The sequence below is a fragment of the Prosopis cineraria genome, unplaced genomic scaffold (assembly GCF_029017545.1).
Source record: "Prosopis cineraria cultivar Desert tree isolate PC_DT_omini unplaced genomic scaffold, ASM2901754v1 PC13, whole genome shotgun sequence".
In the NCBI taxonomy this organism is placed as follows: Eukaryota; Viridiplantae; Streptophyta; class Magnoliopsida; order Fabales; family Fabaceae; genus Prosopis; species Prosopis cineraria.
In genome coordinates this window covers 36,294,687-36,314,180 of record NW_026555344.1, presented here as the reverse complement: position 1 = coordinate 36,314,180, position 19,494 = coordinate 36,294,687, and the positions used below count along the sequence as shown (strand labels likewise).

The following is a 19,494-nucleotide window of genomic DNA, read 5'->3' as shown; positions in this document are numbered from 1 at the left end:
GTGGAAAAAACTCATAATAAAAAATTATTATTATTAAATAACAATTAACCTGACACAATACATGTACCTATTACATTTATTGATTGTTGTGTGATGGTAAAATATTACCTTAACTTTTTTTATTACTCCCTGCATCCCATTCCATTTTCAAACATATATTTTTGTAAAGACTTGATTTTTCTCTCTAGTTAATAGAGATTACAATAAAGTTGTGAGCTTTCTTTCAAGTGATGCTCAAAGGAAGATGGGGTATGGTGTTATCACCTCCATCTATCTTAGCTCAGGTGTTGAATCTTAATAAAGTTGCAACTTTAATTTTTTTTGTTAATAATAATAATGCTGGTTTGTTTAGAATGGGAATTGGTTAATTGCTTTGTTTCTTTGCCTTTTTATTTTTTTGTTTGAATTGGTTATTGTGTTTGGTTTTTTGGTGAGTTTTTTTTTTTTGTGTGATAGGTTTTATTTGTAGGTTTTTTGTAGTGTTTTTTTGGTTTCAGCTATTAGTGTGTGTACTCTAATATTTTTTTGAAGTGATTTGATATTCTAAAATATAAGATGTTTTGAAAAAAAAATTACTGATGATAAAATAATTATCTAACATTATTTCATTCATTCATAAATAAATTTATTTCCCTCTCCCTTAACAATGAGGAATATTTTAAAAAATTTATAAAAAAATAATATTATCAAATGTAGTTAATGAATTTTATTAATATGTATAATTTTACTAAAAGAAATACATTATTAATTGGGACGGGGCAATACTAATCAAACAAGACCAAAAGGAAAAGAAGGAGATATGAACAGAGGTTGGAGAGAAATAGAATGACACAAGCGAAACAAAATATTTATGTAATTTGTAGATGGGTGACAAATCAATATAAAATATCGAGAATATAGAAGATTGCACTATTTACAGATTTAGAATGATATGTCATTTTTTTTAAAAAAAATTCAATTTTGCTACAAATATAAAAATGTTTTTGTTTTTGGTGAAATTAAAAACCCACTTTAATTGGTCATGAACATGGTGGGGGTGGAGGGGTTTGGATCGGCTTGAAGAAGAAGTGTTGAGGAGAGGATATTTTTCCGTTGATCACATGGTGGGATCTTGAGTATTGTATCTTGAAACTGGTAGAGAGAATATAATGACACAGTTGGACACGAATCAAATGATTTTTTGTCAATTAATGCTTAATAACAATGGTAATTCATAGTACATGAATTTTAAAAATAATTTTTCATTTAAAATAATTCATTTTTATAACAAACAAATTTGTATATTAATTTAAAAATTACAAGGAAATTAAAAATATCTTGAGAAAATAAACCATACAAAAAGTAATAAATAATCTATCTTTGTTTGTTTATTAATTTATTCTTAGTATTTTTCAATGTTTTTATAACCGAACCGGATATTAAATCAAAAAGGTTAGTGGTTCACGATTCTTATAATCTAACTGGTTGGACCAATGGTCAAACTGCTTATATAATAATTAAATCAAAAAATTACATATCTACACAATAATATAAAAATAAGAAATAAATATGAAATTATCACTTAACTTAAAAATAAAATTAAATATTTTAAATTTATCATGACTTAATAAATCACATAATGTAAAACAACATCAAATGATTAAAAAATTAGTTATTTTAAAAAAAATTGATAAAAAAAGAAGAAGAGTGGGTTTTTTTTAACAGTCCGATTTTTAAAAATTGAATCAAATTCACAACTTGATATTGGTTCTTAATCCGATCGCTGGTCCATAGTAACTTAACCCGGCTCAACTTTTCATACAGTTTTTTCATGTTGAGCAGCTAAAATCTAGACAAGTCAATGGTTTGACCAATTCGATCATCTGATTCGATCTAGTTTTTTAATCATTAGTATTTTTTAGGTTAAACTTCTGCTAGTATTTTTTTTTTTGAATTAGATTATGTGGTATTTTAGGCTTACTCTACTCTATGGATTGAGTCAGATAGAATCATAAGAGACAATATAACTCTTACACTAAATATTTAATGCAGTTGTACTTTGTTAATATTTTTTTTTACAGTAAAATATGAATATCATTAACTCAAGGAAACGAAAGTTTCGAAACTGTACACGGAGAAACAAGAAAAAGTCACAGCAAAGAAGCCAACAACTACATCAGAGTACTTTGTTAATATTTTTATGTCACTCGTTGGCACTCTATTTGATACGATTAGGATGCTCCCTCTTCTATCAACCAAGTCATCAACATGTGTGTGTATATATATAAGATATTATTATTATTATTAAACCAGTTGTTAAAAAAAAAAAAATCAATCCTCTGCTTTTGCTTTTCCAATAAAAAATGCAACAAGCCTTGGAAGACAAGTAAAACCTAAACTATCTCAAAATCTATCCAATCTCATATCTCACTGTGCTTTTGCTATACACTTATTTGTTAAACTTTTTTTAATAAAAAAAAAGTGTGAAAACTTTTTTTTTGGACCAGACACTAATTGTAAAGGCTTTGATAACCTGGTTTAAAAAAACAACAGCTTTTTTTTTTTCTTAGCTTTTGTTTTGCGGAAATAAGCAAACCTTTGATAGCAAATTACTCTTTCTATCTCAAATTATAAAATAATTTTAAATAAAATTTTACATATCAATAAATTTTATAAATACATTTAACAATTTTATTTTTTAAAAATAAAAATATAAATTTTTTAAAATACTCATTATTTAATATATTGAAAAGAGGAGTGATAAAAATTAATTATAAAAAAGGATAATATTAAAATTAATATATTTAATAAAATATTAATTTATTTAAAATATATTATATTTTGAATTGAAAAAATTTTTTTAAAAATATTTTATAATTTGAGACGAAGGAAGGAAATGAAAATTTAAACTTTTTAAAAGTTTGAGCTTAAGCCCTTACTCCAAAAGATCTATGCTGGATTTTAGGAAGAAGCACTATTTTCTACGGTGAACTTGTGAAGTAAAAATCGACAAAGATTCAATCTAAATTTAAATTTAAAAAATATTAAATACATGTAATAAACCAAGGAAAAACTTATCAAGTAAAAGTGTGAACAAAGAATTTTACCAAAAGAAAGAAGGAAAGAGAAAACACTCAGGAAACTTTACTCGGTAAAAAAAAAAGTGAAAACGGAAAACTGCGAAAGGAGTGAAAATGAGAGGCAGTAATGTGATGACACGTGGAGATTACCTTTTTTAACATTTTAAGGACTATATATAGTGTTTATGCTAGTTTGGCGCTCAGTGGTACTCTCCCGAATCGACTCGATACGCATCCCCTTCCCTCCTCCTTCCTCTGATCTACCGCATCGCGCCGCCGACGCCGACGCCGACGCCTCCATTGCGGCAGACTCTTTCTCAGGTTCTCTCTTTTTCATTCTTCTCCCTTTTTATCGTTGTTCTGATAGTCAAATCTGAAATACTCGCTACTTTATGCTGCAATTATTCCTTCATTTTCTTGAACATATAATAAATACTCGATGTTGTAGATTGTAGGCTTCGTGAGGGGTTTTCTTCGGGAATTTTCTTCATTTATATCTCAGATCTCTATTCTTCTTTTCAAATATTTTGATGCTTTCGAAACAGTGTTCTTTGAAGTGTGGAATTTTTTAGGCGGTAAATTAGGGTTTTGTTTTCCCCTCTTTAGGCTTTTACATTTATTCTTCCCCTGTTGAACGGTTTTCTATTTTCATTTCTGTTGCAATTTCGTGCCCTTTTTTTTTTCCTTGTGCTTTCGACTTTCTTTGAGAAGCGTATGGAGAGCTAATTTAGCTGAGCCGTTTTTTTTTTTTAAGACACTTGACGGAACTGCATTTGCTGTCGCTTCTTTCGCGCTCATGGATTCTGGAGGTTGCAATAAACTGTGCGACAAAGCCAAGGACTCGTGTCTTAGATCTTCGCAGAAACTGAACGAGAACATTATTGTAATGGGAATCAACAAGGATGTTCCTGAGCTGCCAGAGGCTGCTGATTGCAACGGTTCTCTAGTGCCTATAACTCCTGATGTAGACAGAGAAAATGGGGATTTTCGCATTGATCTTCAATCCCCTCTCACGGTGATCAAGAAACCATTTAAATTATCTGATATTGATTCTAACTGCAAAGAAAATGGCTGTAAGGTTACTCTTGTTGATAATGGTAGCCCTAAAACCCCTGAGGATGGTGTTTTCGATCCCTTTGCTCCTGGGCCTGAAATCATGGCACGTGCACCGCTGTGCAAAAAGTATGCTAACGATTTAAGGAGCTGCGTAGCTCGACGACTCAACTTTAACCCATCTGCTGATGCTGTTCAGCACAAGAGTTTTGGCTATGATGAAGAATCTCTTTCAGATCAAGAGATGTTTGAATCAGTGTATGAGAATCTCTTGGAAGCTATTTTATCAACGCAGGCTGAGTCAATTCTTGCTGAAATACCTGATGTAGCATATGATCCAGAAGATTGTAAAACACCTCCTTCAGCAATCAGGCTCAATGGAATTGCTGATACTTGCCCTGGTGCACCTGTGAAACCAGGGAATAAACAGAGGATCATTCCCGTTGGGCTACGCAGGAAGCTTGAATTTTGATTCAAGGGAGTCTGATTGATTTATATAAACAAAGAAAATGGCAGCTCAAACTGTGGTGATTAAATTTTGAGCGGCAGGCAGATTTTGAAATAGCTGATGTTACGTGTATCTGAGTTATGATTCGACATTGTATTTTTACATGGAAAAACTGAAACTGACCAAGGTGATAGTGTAGTTGTAGCGGTAACGTTGTATAGTTAATCCTCAACGTTAGTATTTTAACATTGAAATTTTTCCCTGACATTTCTCTTAGTAGATGAGTTGTTGAGCTATCTAATATGTTTTTCCCTTTGCTTTTCTTTTGCATAAACTCTTTAACCAGGTTACCCATGTTATTTATGTTGATTGGTACTTTTCAAGGGTTGTATTTTCCCTCCTGTTTGTCCATTTTCCATATACATGTAGTTTATCAGAATTTCTAAGTCGAGATGTGCCTATTTGTTGTGATCCAGTGAAGAATTTTTCGGACGACAGAATTTCATTTTTGTGTAGTCTTGGCTATTGGCCTTTCTTCTTAATTGCCCTCATGAGGAGCGTTGTCTTGTCTTGTTTGAAACCTATTTAGAGAATTAGAGAACGAGCAAATAATTATATTCTACGAGTTGAGCCACTCATTTCTCCATATTTTGAAACTAAAAAAAAGCGCACTGGAAGAAAAACTCCGTGCGCCAACGGTTCATGTAAGGTTCTATTTCCGATTTGGTTGTGAGTAGTTTGCCATCCTTGCGGCTTATGTCAGACTAGGCGATACTCATAATTAATTGGTTACACACGCACACACTGTAAAAATATCGGACACAATCTTTTTTTGAGGAAGATTTTCAATGGGCATATAATCACACTGTTAAAAACCAGGTCAACTTTTCTGGTTAAAATGTTAAACTGTTGAGCCAATAATTTGCCTAATTTAATGAAAAGTTTTGTTCATAATTAATTTGGTCTCATTTTGATGAAAATTTTAGCTACTAAGTACTAACCATGGTTTGCAAACTCAAACTAGATTTACTTGTCAAACTGACAAACTAATCATATATTTAATCTGATTTGGTGATTTTTTTAAAGGACAATCAACCTGAAGTTAATTCAGGTGACTTAGGAAAAACCCTAACTAACCCGCTCAACCCCACAAGTTTAGCGGGTTGAGCAGGTTACTCAAAAAGAAAAAAAATACAAAAATAATTAGACATCATGTGTCGATCTTATTGAAACTTCACATCTTCCCCTCTCGTTCTTGGTGTTCTTTCCTTCCTTCAACCTTCATCTTTCTATGCGGCATTCTCATCTTCATCTTTCATCAACCTTTGGTGTTCTCATATGTGACTATGCTATTTGGTTTTCTTGGCGTTCTCATCTGCAACTCAGCTATTTGGTTATCTTCTCTTCTCAGCGTTTGAAGGAAGAAGGGAAATGAAATGGCATTTGAAGAAACTAAGAAAGAGAGAATGAGATGAAGGAAGAAGAGCAAGGGAGGGAAGAGACAAAGAGCAACAAAGAAAGATAAAAAAGATAAAAGAAAGAGTAAGGGGTGATGGTGACTTTTTAAGAGATGGCTTATCAAGGTAGTGAAAATAAATAAGATAGAAAAAGAAGAATGAGGGAAGAGTGAACGCCAAAGAAAAAGAAAAAGAAGGGGAGACAGAGTGGTTGCTTCTCAAGAGATGTGGTGTAAAATATAAGAAATTGTGATTGCAAACTTTTTTTTTTTTTGAATTATACTGAAAGTAAAGCTACATAATGTCATAGCTCATTTGAAGGGTTAATCCCTCATTATCCACCAAGCCTATAATTGGGATTGGTGGATGATTAATTGCAAACTTGGAAACGACAAACATGAGTGGAAAAAATGAGAGAAAAAATAAAAAATAAAAATAAATTAATAGTAATAATGAGTAAAATAACTTATCATTATTATTTATTATCAATTATATTATTTTATTATAATTGATTTGATCTTTAATTCGACCTGAATTAAATTCCTAACCTTTAACCCAATGCCTTAGTCAGTTCAGTAAACAATTCAATTTTTAGTACTTTAGTGCTGGCTCTTAAACTTTGCTTTAACTTGCTGATGGAACAGTCCCATTTTAGTACGTTGGCGTATATCGATTGTTTACCTAGAAAATGATTGAATGAAGCGGCCAAATGGATGGATAATCGATGAATAGAAATTACAGATACGGTCAGTAAAGTCTGTATGTGTTTATCATTATATGTATAGAACTCCACAACAGCACATATCGTCATAATCCTACATATGGCTAACTTTTTACTTACAACAACGGCACACAAGGCTCAAATCACAACCATATCTCACGTCCCAAAAAAAAAAAAAAAATTACAACTACACCCAACCTTCACAGAGAATCAACTAGTATATGACAGATCCAAAAAATTCTCTGTGTTTCATTCAAAACTTATTCTTATTTTTGCAAGATTGGGATTTAATCTTCCTGTTGGACATGTCAATAGTGAACTGACATTCCGACAACGCAACACCATGTCTTTTAATGAATCCAAGGACGGTGACTCTGCCTGGAATCCGTGTAGATGCTTCCATAGATAGTTCCCCACTCATTAATTCTCCGATCAAACTGGTGACTTCCGATGCAAGCCTGTCCACCTGCAGTGTCAGCCGGCTAGAAAGCACGGCGGACCCCTTCGCCGGAAGCTTGCCGGGGTAGATGTTAGTCTCTCCGATCTGATGACCCTTGTAAAACAGTAGGCTCTTGCCCAGTTCATGCTTGAAACTGGCATGGTTTGGATTATGAACCAGAAGATTGATATCAAGAGTGAGATTGAGATGGACCTGAATTGCAGGGAAAGAGACGCTTGGTGATACACCGTCCAGAGAAGCTGACACAAGTTGGACTGTTGGGTTCTTGGGCTTGAACACAGTCAAGGCCAGAACCAGAGCCACAATAAAGACCAGTATCAGAAACAGCGTGAGTAAACCTAGAAGGAGACGACATCGTCGTCTTCTCTTGATTCTAGAGACCATGAACTGGTCTTGGTGGTTCTGTGTGGTTGTTGACTCTTTCATGGTGTCTGATTGATTGAGAGAGAGATTATTGGGAAGCTGAGAATCAAAAACCAGAGCTTACAAGTTATAACAAGGCACTGGCCACAATAATGAAGTTGAGAGGATTAAGATGGTTGGTAGTTGGAAGGTGAGGGTCCTCCCATTAATGCCGCTCCGTGTCTCAACAGTTACTTAACCCTTTTTTCCTTTCCTTTGGGTTTCTGTGAGTTATTTTAAGGGTTGAATTTGTTGTAGACGCCTCCCCTACTAAATGTTGATGCATTGAACTATAGAAGCAACTGTATGGTACTGTTCATATAAATCTGACCCTTCTAAACGAGAGAGATCCAGGCTTTGAAGTGCCTAAAACAGTAAAAGTCTAAATTATAGTTTAGGATAGGTTAGGAGCACATGAGATTCTATGCAATGTCTCTTTAACTTTAAAAAATAGGGTAATTAACTTCATCGATAACAAAAATCAATTTTAACCTTAATTGATTAAAAAATAATTTCAGAAATTTTAAAACAATGGACTCATAAAATTTTCTTGATCTTTTTTTATATTTTTTTGAATTTTTTACTGTAATTTTGTGGTCATTTTGTTGTAATTTTTAAGGTTTTTTTGTCATTTTTAATTAATTAATAGTTAAAATTAAGTTTTATCAATGATAATAATAAAATTATACTATTTTCAAAAGTCAAAAAAAACATTACACCAAACATGAATTTAGGGCTTGTAAAATTATAGTTGGGAAAATACTAATGAAGGACCATTGGAAAAAATTTATTTTAATCAATGACTAGTTGTTGTTAAAAATTAAATGGACATTTATTGATAAAAAATTAATTCGAATTGACAAGTATTCATTCAAATTTTAATAATAAGTAATTCTTAACTAATATAAATTTTCTTTAACGATCCTTAATTGATATTTTCTCATTATAGTTTAAGGGCTAATTTGCTCTTTTATCCTTTTGAATTTTGGTAATTCTTTTGTCATATGTTTGAAAATATAACACATTTTGAAACAAGTGATATTTTCATATTTATTTATGATTAAGTTACCTCAATAAATAAGGATGGATATGAACAAAATTGGTAACTTTGTATGGTGTTAATTGTTTTTTTGGGATAAAAGTTAGTTAAATATACCTTATAATTTTTAAGGGATGGAATAACTATCATGTAAATATTGGTAAGATAATTTGTTAAAAATGACTTAACTTCTTAAATTTGTTTCAAATTACAATTATTTTTTAGATTTCCCTGAATTATATTACTTACATTTCAGGATACTAGAAAATTTAATTATCCTTATTTAATTACTATTTAATTATTCAAACGTCGTGTAACATGGCTGAAATTAGGAAAAACTCAACTCAATGTGACCCATATGCCACACGAGGAGAGAGAGAACATATATGTACTCCTGCCATTATTAAGTATAAGCAAATTTTACCGATTCAGATACTTTCGAAAAAAAAATTGATTAATCTTAATAATATTATATAAAGCCGTTCACTACAGAAAATTTGGCAATGGTGTGATGTAGACTGACAAGTCTGGGTTACTCATTCACTTAAGAAGGGGAATAGTTGTGTGGATGCTTTAATCTTAGCAGTGGTATGCAGGTTTGGGACAGAGTAGGGGGTATGTTGCTCCTGGTTATTTGAGTTTGTATCTTCATGTATCCAAATGGGAGATTTAACCTTAGTCCAAATCTAAATTTTCATTACCTCCAACATAATATTAAAATTAAAAAAATGATAATAAAATTCTCTTGAATTATATTAATGACAATCTAGCTCATTAAAATACCATAATTTTACTAAAGTTTTTAAGGACTTTTTTATTAATAAATTTTAAATTAAAATAATCATTTTATCTTTATTAACAAGTTGTGATTTTTTTTTCAATTCTTACGATTCTTTGAATAAAAGTTATGATTATTTAAACAAAAGTTGTGACTGCAGTTTGTTATTTTGAGAACATATTTTTTAATAATAAAAATTACACTTAATAAATTGTGATTTCTTGTTGAATGTTTGTAATTCACGGAACAAAAATTGTTGTTAGGGCTTGTTTTTTACTAATAAAAATTATAGTTGACAAGTTATGATTTTTTGTTTAACTCTTGTAATTAACAAAAAAAAAATTGTGATTCTTTAGATAAAAATTTTGATTAGGGTTTATTATTTTCAATAATAATAAAATAATTTTTTTTTAAAATTTAATGATATAGAGGTTCTTAGGGACTTTATTGAAATTATGGCATCTTGAGAGATTAAATTATTATTTATATAATTTTAAAAAATTTTATTGTCATTTTCTCTTAAAATAATTAATATTTGATTTAACATAATGTTAATGCGCAGTAAAAATAAATGAGGTCCTATTTTTTTCCGAAGGAAATAAAATTGATTACAGAAACATCAACCATTTAAGTATATGTCAAAGCAAGCAAATCAAAACAGAAAAAATGTAGGAAACAATTCCAGCATAGCTACAGGGAATGGAGGCCTTGAAACCCAATTTGAGAAGCACATCCCTGTAAACGAAGCTTAAGCAACTCAAGCTACCACATAATAAAAAGTTTTAGATATCCATTGAAAGCAACTACACTCTCTAATTTTATTTATAAATTACTTTTATTAATCTTTTCATACTAATATAACAAGTATAATTAATTATTATAATGTTATTTTTCAGTATTTTTCTCTCCTGCTTACAGAGATGGGAACTGTACAGTGAAAAAAGACAAAAAGTTGATAATGAATAAGGATCAATTTTTGGAAGAGAAGCCAAAATGAACCAAAAAAGAAAGTTACAGAAGTGAAAAAAAAAAAAGAGTATTTTGAGAATTTTGTTTTAAAGTGCAGAGTAAACATCAATCAATAAGACCAAATTTAACTTTTAAAATGCGTCCCATAAAATAGGCCGGAGGGAGTACTGCTTAGTGGTTGACCAATAGTAAAGATAAAATCCATAATGATTGAACAATCCCAGCTAGGGTGGGGAACTTCACATTTGAGAGTACCTAAACCAACGGGAAGGAGTCAACATTAGACCAAATATCATATCAAACTTTTGTAGTGATAGAAGCCAGAAATATCTAGAATTCATCATTGCTTCTGAACCAGTAAGTCAATCTCTTGCTGGAACCCATCTCTTATCTATCCCCAGCAACAATCAGAACAACCTTCTTACAAATCTTGGATAAAAGAGACCACTATGATCCAAATAAAATATCAAGTTAAAGGATCAACAACAGTCACAATAAAACCCCAAAAATATGTAAAATGTTACCAAGTTCACACCCTGTTCCCAATAGTACAGAATCGAATCTAGGCGATGGAATGACAGCCAACAGACGTCAAAAAAGACTATAGGAAAATACCAAGTAAGGCCATACAAAGCTAGAGTGTGAATGAGCACATAGAAAGATAGTACCATTTCTAGAGTCAAATACTTAAATGAGTTCCTAATTTAAACAATAAAATCGCTACCACTCTGCATACTCAACGACAAACTCAGCATTAGAATAAGTCTTAGTACCACTACCATGACAACCAAACCAGTGAGAGCCAGGGTCAGACTTGTAGTCCAAGGAATAACGGACCCAGAAAGACAAATCACGTAAAGCAGATTCTGGAATGGCCAAGAAACAGAGTGTTACATCCAAGTGAGGTTGAATCCTTTTGTAATAATCACTGACTGCAAGTGACTTTAGTATTGAAACTTCATGAATAACACTGCTGCAACTTGCTTTTCCAACAATATCACTCTTGTGTAATATTACTTGCGTCAACAATGACCAGCGAGTCATCATGCTTGGAACTCTCGTGAATGTAGAACCATCACAACAGCAACAATAACGTTGTTCCACTTGGTTGACGTCCAATGTTGTCACCTCTTCATTATACTTAACGGATCTGGAGCTGAGATTTTGGGTATTACAGGGGCAACAGAGAGGACAGCAAACACCACACTTTTTTCTGCTACATCGTCATGTCTTGTCATGACATTCAAATCAAATTGAAAAACCGGGCCCCAAGGATAATAGTAAGCATAAAAAGGATCGTATGTGTAACGCTGCTTGAAATCGTCCTCAAACTCAATTGGACTCTCTAACCAGTGAAATGTCTTAGCAAATGGAAGAAAAGAAGCTAAGCTTTGAATCTCTGGGAATGGCATTACCATGTGTTTGAATCGAACACCGGATATGATCTTGTCGGAAATGAAGAGCTTGATTGTGACTTTGCTGAATCATAACTTGTGGAGATCCAAATAATTGTGCGCAGTCACTAGTCCTGAACTTGTACCTTTACCAGTGCCTCCAACTTTTATGTGCATTGGCCCATTTTGTTCTATGCATAAATGGCCAAGCTTGCCTGGGACAGTTGAAGAATGAATTTGACCCAAGTTCACACAACCACCAAGACTCATGAATTCAATCTTTGGGGCGTGACGCAGATCTGGGAATGCAGTGAGGTTTTGAGCCTGCTAGAATGATTTCCCTTAAATTTGGAAAATGCTGAAAAAAAAAAAGCTGTGGTAAATATAAAAGAAAAATTGATAAATAAATTTTGAGTCTCTCAAATTTGTTTTAGTTGTGAACTTTTCTTCAAATTTAATTTTGGGAGAATTACTATAAAATTTCACTCAACACAATTAACTACTCACAAGTCCATTGATAGCTGAACATCAATTGTCAATGGATCTAAAAGTAATTAATTATATTGAGTAAAACTTAAATGAAATTCTCCCTTCAATTTTTAACAATTTAGTTCCATATATTTTATTAAATTATAACTTTAGTCCCCCTCAAATTATCTTAATGTGTAAAGCATATTGATGATAAGTATATGTGATTAAATGAGAATAAATTAATCCTCAAATTAGTTTAAGTTTTATTAGTATAGTTTGTTGTGTTTTTTAAAATTTTTGAACCTATTTTTTTCATGCCTAAATAATTAAACTTTTTTAATAATGTATATGGTTGCCAACTCAATATTCTTTTATCTATATCGACAAATTTTAACAATGTCAATTTCTTCAAACAATAAAAATGAAATTAATGATTGAAATAAGGGAAAATGATAATAAAATTCCTTCAAAATATATAAATAATAATTTGGTCTCTCAAAATGTCATAATTTCTTAAAGTTCTTACAAACTTTTTTATCATTAATGAATTTAAATAAATTATCAAATTATCTTTGTTGAAAAATAAATAATTGACAAGTTTTGTTTAAATATTTACGATTTTTTTTATATTCGTAACAATGCAATAATAAATAAAGAATTTAATATGCAAAGTTGTGATTTATTGTTGCATTATTATGAATATGAGAAAAAAACTTGTGAATATTTAAACAAAACTTGTCAATTATTTATTTTCAACAAGGATAATTTATTAATTTATATAAATTTATTTATGATAGAAAAGTCTCTAGGACTTCAGAGAAATTATAATATTTTGAAGAGATCAAATTATCATTTGTATATTTTAAAGAGATTTTATTGTCATTTCCCTTTGAAATAAACATAAAGAACCAAATTGATGAAAATAAAATTTAGGGACCAAATTCGATAACTACACGTATTGTTTAATCATGAATCTCTCTCATGTCAACTAAAAATGTGAGATATCTAAATAAGTTAAAGTTCAAAGGGTGCTTAGAATCACCCCCATAAAAAAAAAAATCATGTTTAGGCATATGAAAAAGAATTTGGATCAAGTAAATGGTACAAATCCAATCTGACTTGGCATGGTAACACCATTGGTTTAATTGAACCACTATTAGAGATTTTATCATATATGACATTCAAAAGTTAAAGTATCAAATTTCAAATTTTGGAGGAACAACATGCATAAAAGGTGTTCTGATATGGGCACCAATCTTTTTGCTTATTGGATATCATGTGATAATTTTAACATTATGATTTTTGAAAACCTATCTCCCGATTGCAGAAACATCTTAGTTTTAGACATAAATGGATCTTAGTTCTTCTACACAGTTTTACTGTAACCTTGCATTTAAAGAAAAAGTTGTTCTTATTTTTTTGGGCAAAAAAAGGTGTTCTAATCATACAGGTTGTTTTGCATTTTTGGTGGAAAACATATCTTAATAATTTTTAAGTGTTAGATGAAATCTAATAGTTGTAATTAGGATATTCATTAAGTGAGCATATTTAGGCAACTCACTAAATTGAATTCAAATGTTTTAAAAAAATTGATGCATACCTGATCTCCACTCAAGAGTTTTTGGATATTACTATTAGGCATTGAAAGTTGAACAAGATTCTCCGCACAAAAATTTAATGGCACATATGGCAGTGGGTATTCTTCCCATTTTAGAAACCTTAGTTCTTCCGAAAGATAATTTAGATCTCCACAAATGTTCAACTTCAAAGGCTTTCTCCGATTAGATTTGTAAACTTTAAGGAATATTAAATTATGCATCTTTCCAAAATCACCGGCCCTCAATGTGATTCTTTTTATCTTGCTCGCATCTAATAACATGCATCGAATGTCCTCAATCCCCTAGTAATTAGTAGCAAATCAAGGGATAAACATAAGTACCATTACCTAAAAATGACAAAAATACTACAGAACAATTAAATATATATATATATATATATTATTTTAAGGAATAAACATAATTATCAAAACATGCAAATAAAACAGAAGAACTCCAAGATGAACATAAAAACATGTAGACAAACAAATATCACTAGGATTCCAGGAATATGATAATTAAGATGATAAAGATCAAAAAAGACGAAACAATACTTAATAATTAGATTAAATCATTTACCTTTTCACGAATGAAAAAATCATAAATGTCTTCGTGCCTCCAGAGTCTAACAGAGGCTCTAGGAATAGAGAATGACTGTTGTCTGGCAATTTGAAGGCCCATTTGCCATACAAGATGGTGCATCCCAATGCAGCCATTATCATTGAATGAAATGAGGGATCTTTCAGTAAGAACACTTATCTCAACATGTATAGAAGAGCCATATAATTGTCTTATAATGAGGTTCAAAAACTCACCTCCTTCCATGATAAAAAATACCAAGTCAAGAAACACATTATGTTGTATGTCATCAAGTCCATCAAAATTGAATTTCAAAACATCAACAATGTCCTTTGGAGGGGCTTGATTTAGTTTTTCCAATGCACTTTCCCACTCTTTCTTTTCTCTACCATATAGAAAACAACCCAACACAACCAAGGCCAATGGATTTTCTTCACAATAACGCACTACTGATTTTGATAGCTCTATATAGCCTTTACATGGCTCATTTTGCTTAAATGCTTTCAAACTAAAGAGAAAAAGGGCATCATGAAAATCCAATCTCGGAACATGATATCTTGAAAAAGCAGAAGCATTCTTAAGAACTTGCTTGTCTCTTGATGTGATGATAATTCTACTTCCTTCTCTAAACCAATCACATACTTTGTTTAAATCGTCAGCTATTATTGAATTCTCCACATCATCAAGTATAAGAAGAATCTTTTTGCGTTGAAGCCTAGTTTTCACAAAAATGGATTTTATGTCGTTGATGTTAATGTCATCATCTTTTAATAATTCTTTGAGGCAATTTTTCTGTAACTCATCCAAACTTATTCTTTCTAATTGCTCTTTGACATTTTCAATAAAGGAGAAAGCATCAAATTGAGCTTTCAACTCTCGAAATATAGCTTTGGCAAGTGTGGTTTTACCTGCACTACCCATGCCCCATATTCCTACAATGCGAGCCTCTTTTAAAAGTTTTTCAACATTTTCAATTTGATGAGCAATGCCAACAAGTCCTTCAAGATGAGATGATGATGACTTATAGTTCAACTTGCTCAAAATGTCTTTCACAATCTCTTCAACAAGTTTGAATTCAGGTCTATAACAAAAATGTGTGTCAGTTAAAAGAAAAGCCATATCAAATATAGGTAGGGGAAAAACTACTCCCTCCAATCCTTAATCTAATGCAAATTTAATTAACTCTACACTTATTAAGAAATGATAATTATATCCTTAAAATTGTTAAAAAAATACATAACTTCTAATTTTATCTTTTTTATAATTAATAACTATAATAAATTATTGTCTAGGAATTCAAACCATGCTAAATAAACAAGAGATAAAATTGAAAAAAAATAATTACTCTAATTTTGTGTTACATTAGGAATTAAAAAAAGTTTTCAGAGTTTTCATTTTATTAAGAACCAAAGGGAGTACAATATAATTTGATAGAAATATCCTAGAGATTAATTAAATAAATAACCAAAACCAACAACATATTAAAGAGAATATTTATGAAGCTACCTGATACTGTTGGAATCCCATCCAGAGAGACTTGTAGATTCGATCAAAGCATTTCTCCACTTTTGTAATTTTTTTTGGTTGTCTTTTGTATATTTAATGGATCTACGTTATAAAAAATAGGTGTCACAACCCTTCCAAATTTCTTCTTGCATTCTAGTATGTGAACAAGTTCATCCATACACCATGTTGAAGAACCATAATCCTCTGAGAAGATAATGATAGATATTTTTTATTCCTCAATTGTTCTCAAAAGAATTGATGAAATTTGTCCTCCTTTGCCAAGTTTATGATCCATAAAAGTGTGAATGCCTGCATTTCTAAGTTCTATGTAAAGATAACTTGCAAAATTATGGCGAGAGTCTTCCCCTCTGAAGCTAAGGAACACATCATACTTGGTAGATGGAGTAGGAACAATAATATGAGCAAAAGGAGAAGAAATTGTTGGAGTGGAAATGACAACATCTTTAGAACTGCAGATAGAAAGTAAGTGAATCAACAAATGCTAGGTTATAGTAGCAAGCCAAACAAGAAAATACTCCCTCCAATCCTATTTATATTAAAGTCAATAATTTAAGTTAAACTTGATAAGCTAGTCCAAATAAGCCTAAAAAATATTATGGACAAGCTTGCAAATTCAGAAAACTTGCCCAAATAAATCCAAAGAAATCTAAGCCAAGCTCGAACCTGAATGGGCTTAATCTAATTACTCAAATTCTTTTTTATTAATAATAAAATTAAAATAGATAAAATTTGAAAAATATTATTTTTTAAGATAAAAATTGAAACTAACTAAAAAAAATAAAATCATATTTAATAATTTAAGTATTTGGCCAACCCGTGAAAGCATGAAATGCTAAGGCAGGACTTGGTTATATGTTCAGGTATGTTAAGCTCAATCCAAATAGGCCCATCGTGAGTTAGCTCGCCCCATTTGAATTACCAACTCTAATTTATATCGCTTCTAACTTGTTTAATTGAAAGTAAGAAAAATTTTAAAACTTATTAATTTTCTCTAAAAATTTAATAAGTTTTCAACTTTACACTTGTTAATTGTAGGTTTGAAGTCTATTTTTTCTCTTGAACTATACCCTTAAAAGCACCTAATGTCTTATATTCTATTTTAGTCCAATCAAATCCTTAAACTTTTAAAATTGGAGTATCTAATTTTAAAAGTTTAAGGGGTGGATTGAATCAAAGCAAAGTATTGGACATTATGTGCTCCTAAGATATAGTTCAGGGGTAAAAATAAATTTTAACACTTAAATATATATATTTTAATAATATACTTTCTCCCACTAATATTTAACATGGTGACAAGAAAAAAATTTGTAATATAAATTTAATGACATGTCTTATAAATATGACTAGGAAATAAAGAATGATGTTATACTCTCTTTATTCTTATATATAGGGTGTTTATAATTAAATTTTACATTTCAATAAAAATTTGTTATTTGGTTGAAAACTCATAGAATTATGACAATTTTTCAGTTTTACTCCCCATAAATGTTATAACTAATATTATAGTGGCAGGTGAAGTAAACAATTAATATCTCTTCTTTTTTTAAAAATAAAAAAATTATTTAATTATTTAAAAATATTAAAAATAAAATAAATTTTTAAAAAATACTTTATATATAAGAATGGGAGGTGTATTTTAGAAAAAGCACACTACGTACCTACCGTCATCAACAGCAACAGGTTGGTTACGATAAAGCAAAGGAGAGATGAATCTGGTAGCTTTGGAAATTAATAAAGCCAATATGATTAAGAAAGCCTCTGTGAGCATTAAAGCAATGGTTCCATCCATGTGGTTGCAATTTACAGCTTCAACCTTCATAACCTGAAACTAATACGATATATAGAAAGAGCAAACAAAAATTGATGTTTCAGGATATGTAAAAATTAAAATTGATTTATCCCTTAAAGGTGAAACTAAAAAAAAAAAAAAAACAAACCCAAAGGATGCCTTAGAGATGCATGCTTCAATTTGTTAAGAATAGTACATAGCAAAATAATATGCATGAAATTGTTTTCTTAAGCTCTATAAGATATCAGCACTTTTTTTTTAATTATTAGAGCGCTTCAAAAGCCTCTGTATTTAGGGGGAGAGGAATCCCCTCATTTTTTTATGAGAGAATTACAATCAACCCCCTCTTAAGGAAATTAATCACAGATAAAGACCAACAATATGTCCCATTCAAAAAAAATAAATCATGTTCTGCATTTTAATTAATAGCAATCTATTTTGTATTAATCTTTATCTGTGATTAATTCTCTTGAAAGAGGATTGACTGCAATTCTCCATTTTTTTATCATCTTTTTTCCTCTAGTTCTTAATGTTATATTATAGACACACACATATTCATCTAGGTGTTATAGATACACTCTTTCTAGATGAATAAATAATATATGTATATTCTATGTGTATATAAAGTACATAAAAAATGAATTATTCCATGTTTTCTTTTCCTTCTCTACACTCCCAAAAAAATGTTAATATTCATTTAATCAAGCACTGGAAATCTTTAAGAATGCCTTTGGGGTAGATGGATTTACATGGATTTTGTTATACCTACATAGTTAAAGTGAATATTTGAAATTATAATACTCTTAATCCAAATACAACCTAAAGGCTTTGTGATGATTTTGTTTATCAGAAGTTAAAGTATTAAAAATCTCAAATTTCTATTAGATCTACGCCAGTAAGATAGCTAGAGACGATTGAGACTCAACACTAGAAGAAAAAGAAGAAATTAGCAAAAAAATTTGCATAATTCTTTCAGTGCTGAAAACAAAACCTGAAATTTTCTGGGAAAATGCTTGGGAAACCAGAAGATCGATGAATGGGATGAAGCTAGTGGAAGAGAAAAAGAGAAGTGATGGATGGGATGAACCTGGGTGGACTTGGAGATTTGTAGATTTCCGATCCTCTTCACAAAATTTCTTCTTCGAATTAAGAGATCAACTGATAACTCCCACATCTTATCTCTTCATTTTAGTCTTTTACGTACCAAACATGTCCTTGAGGTCGACAGATTAAGTCGTCTCTCGTTGCTTCCGATGTTATTGTCAGAATGTCATTTAAGTCACCCTAGTTGTTGTTTTGGGCATTGTCGTGGTGGAAAAATAAAATAAAAATCAGAATTGGAATGGCCCACATGTTGACACTTGGTAGATTAACATTGATAATGATTTCTTTACCCAAACTTTATAAAAATAGTATTAAAATTTTAAAAATTTACGATTGTCTCACTGCTATGCTTTTTAATTTGTTTTCATGAGTTCCTATGTGCTTTTATTTTTTATTAGTCATAGTTCGTTAACATTTGTTTGCAATATTAGTTTTTATATTGTTAAATAGGACTATCAGTATATAAAACTCATTATTTTTCATACGAATTTATTAAAATTACAATAAGTTATATAAAAATAAATAGAAGGCAAAAGAAAAGAAAAAGAAGCAAGATAATAAATCAAAATTATTAAATGAGTGACGGGCAAAGTTTCAAAAGAAAAAAGACAGATGGCTAGGGCAAAAAAAAAAAATAATTGTCATTTTG

General features: G+C 30.7%; 3 protein-coding genes across 11 annotated transcripts; 1 reads left to right on the top strand and 2 right to left on the bottom strand.

Annotated features, from left to right (window-relative positions):
• Positions 1–3,264: 3,264 nt before the first annotated feature.
• LOC129291381 (unknown protein 1) lies at positions 3,265–5,060 on the top strand. Its single transcript, XM_054928685.1, has 2 exons — positions 3,265–3,380; positions 3,814–5,060. The coding sequence occupies exon 2, from the start codon at positions 3,856–3,858 to the stop codon at positions 4,582–4,584; it is 729 nt and encodes a 242-aa protein (XP_054784660.1). The 5' UTR covers positions 3,265–3,380; positions 3,814–3,855; the 3' UTR covers positions 4,585–5,060.
• A 1,681-nt stretch (positions 5,061–6,741) lies between these two features.
• Positions 6,742–7,780, bottom strand: LOC129291735 (uncharacterized). Its single transcript, XM_054929242.1, has one exon. The coding sequence runs from the start codon at positions 7,622–7,624 to the stop codon at positions 6,992–6,994; it is 633 nt and encodes a 210-aa protein (XP_054785217.1). The 5' UTR covers positions 7,625–7,780; the 3' UTR covers positions 6,742–6,991.
• A 3,117-nt stretch (positions 7,781–10,897) lies between these two features.
• On the bottom strand, positions 10,898–18,972 carry LOC129291819 (disease resistance protein RUN1-like). 9 transcript variants are annotated; one of them, XR_008588772.1, is made up of 6 exons: positions 18,733–18,970; positions 17,611–17,780; positions 15,334–16,401; positions 14,426–15,140; positions 13,852–14,151; positions 10,898–12,138 (listed from the first exon to the last, which is right to left on the bottom strand). XR_008588772.1 is itself a non-coding variant. In XM_054929354.1 (6 exons), exons 4-6 carry the CDS (start codon positions 15,344–15,346, stop codon positions 12,055–12,057), a joined length of 1,305 nt encoding a protein of 434 aa, XP_054785329.1. In that variant the 5' UTR covers positions 15,347–15,506; positions 15,932–16,401; positions 17,611–17,780; positions 18,733–18,965; the 3' UTR covers positions 10,898–12,054. The 9 variants fall into 9 exon arrangements, 8 of the variants coding, with proteins under 8 accessions (XP_054785329.1, XP_054785326.1, XP_054785323.1 ...); XM_054929354.1 differs by having other exon boundaries at positions 14,426–15,506; positions 15,932–16,401; positions 18,733–18,965; XM_054929351.1 differs by having other exon boundaries at positions 14,426–16,401; positions 17,611–17,774; positions 18,829–18,972.
• Positions 18,973–19,494: the final 522 nt, after the last annotated feature.

Excerpts from the sequence above, each read along its gene's own strand:
- LOC129291819 (XM_054929351.1), bottom strand. The coding sequence starts at position 15,544 with ATGGCTTTTCTTTTAACTGACACACATTTTTGTTATAGACCTGAATTC. Across the intron at positions 14,152-14,425 it reads ATTTTTTCATTCGTGAAAAG|GGGATTGAGGACATTCGATG; the intron begins GTAAATGATTTA and ends ACTAATTACTAG. Across the intron at positions 12,139-13,851 it reads AACTCTTGAGTGGAGATCAG|CATTTTCCAAATTTAAGGGA; the intron begins GTATGCATCAAT and ends TTTTTTTTTCAG.
- LOC129291381 (XM_054928685.1), top strand. The coding sequence starts at position 3,856 with ATGGATTCTGGAGGTTGCAATAAACTGTGCGACAAAGCCAAGGACTCG.
- LOC129291735 (XM_054929242.1), bottom strand. The coding sequence starts at position 7,624 with ATGAAAGAGTCAACAACCACACAGAACCACCAAGACCAGTTCATGGTC.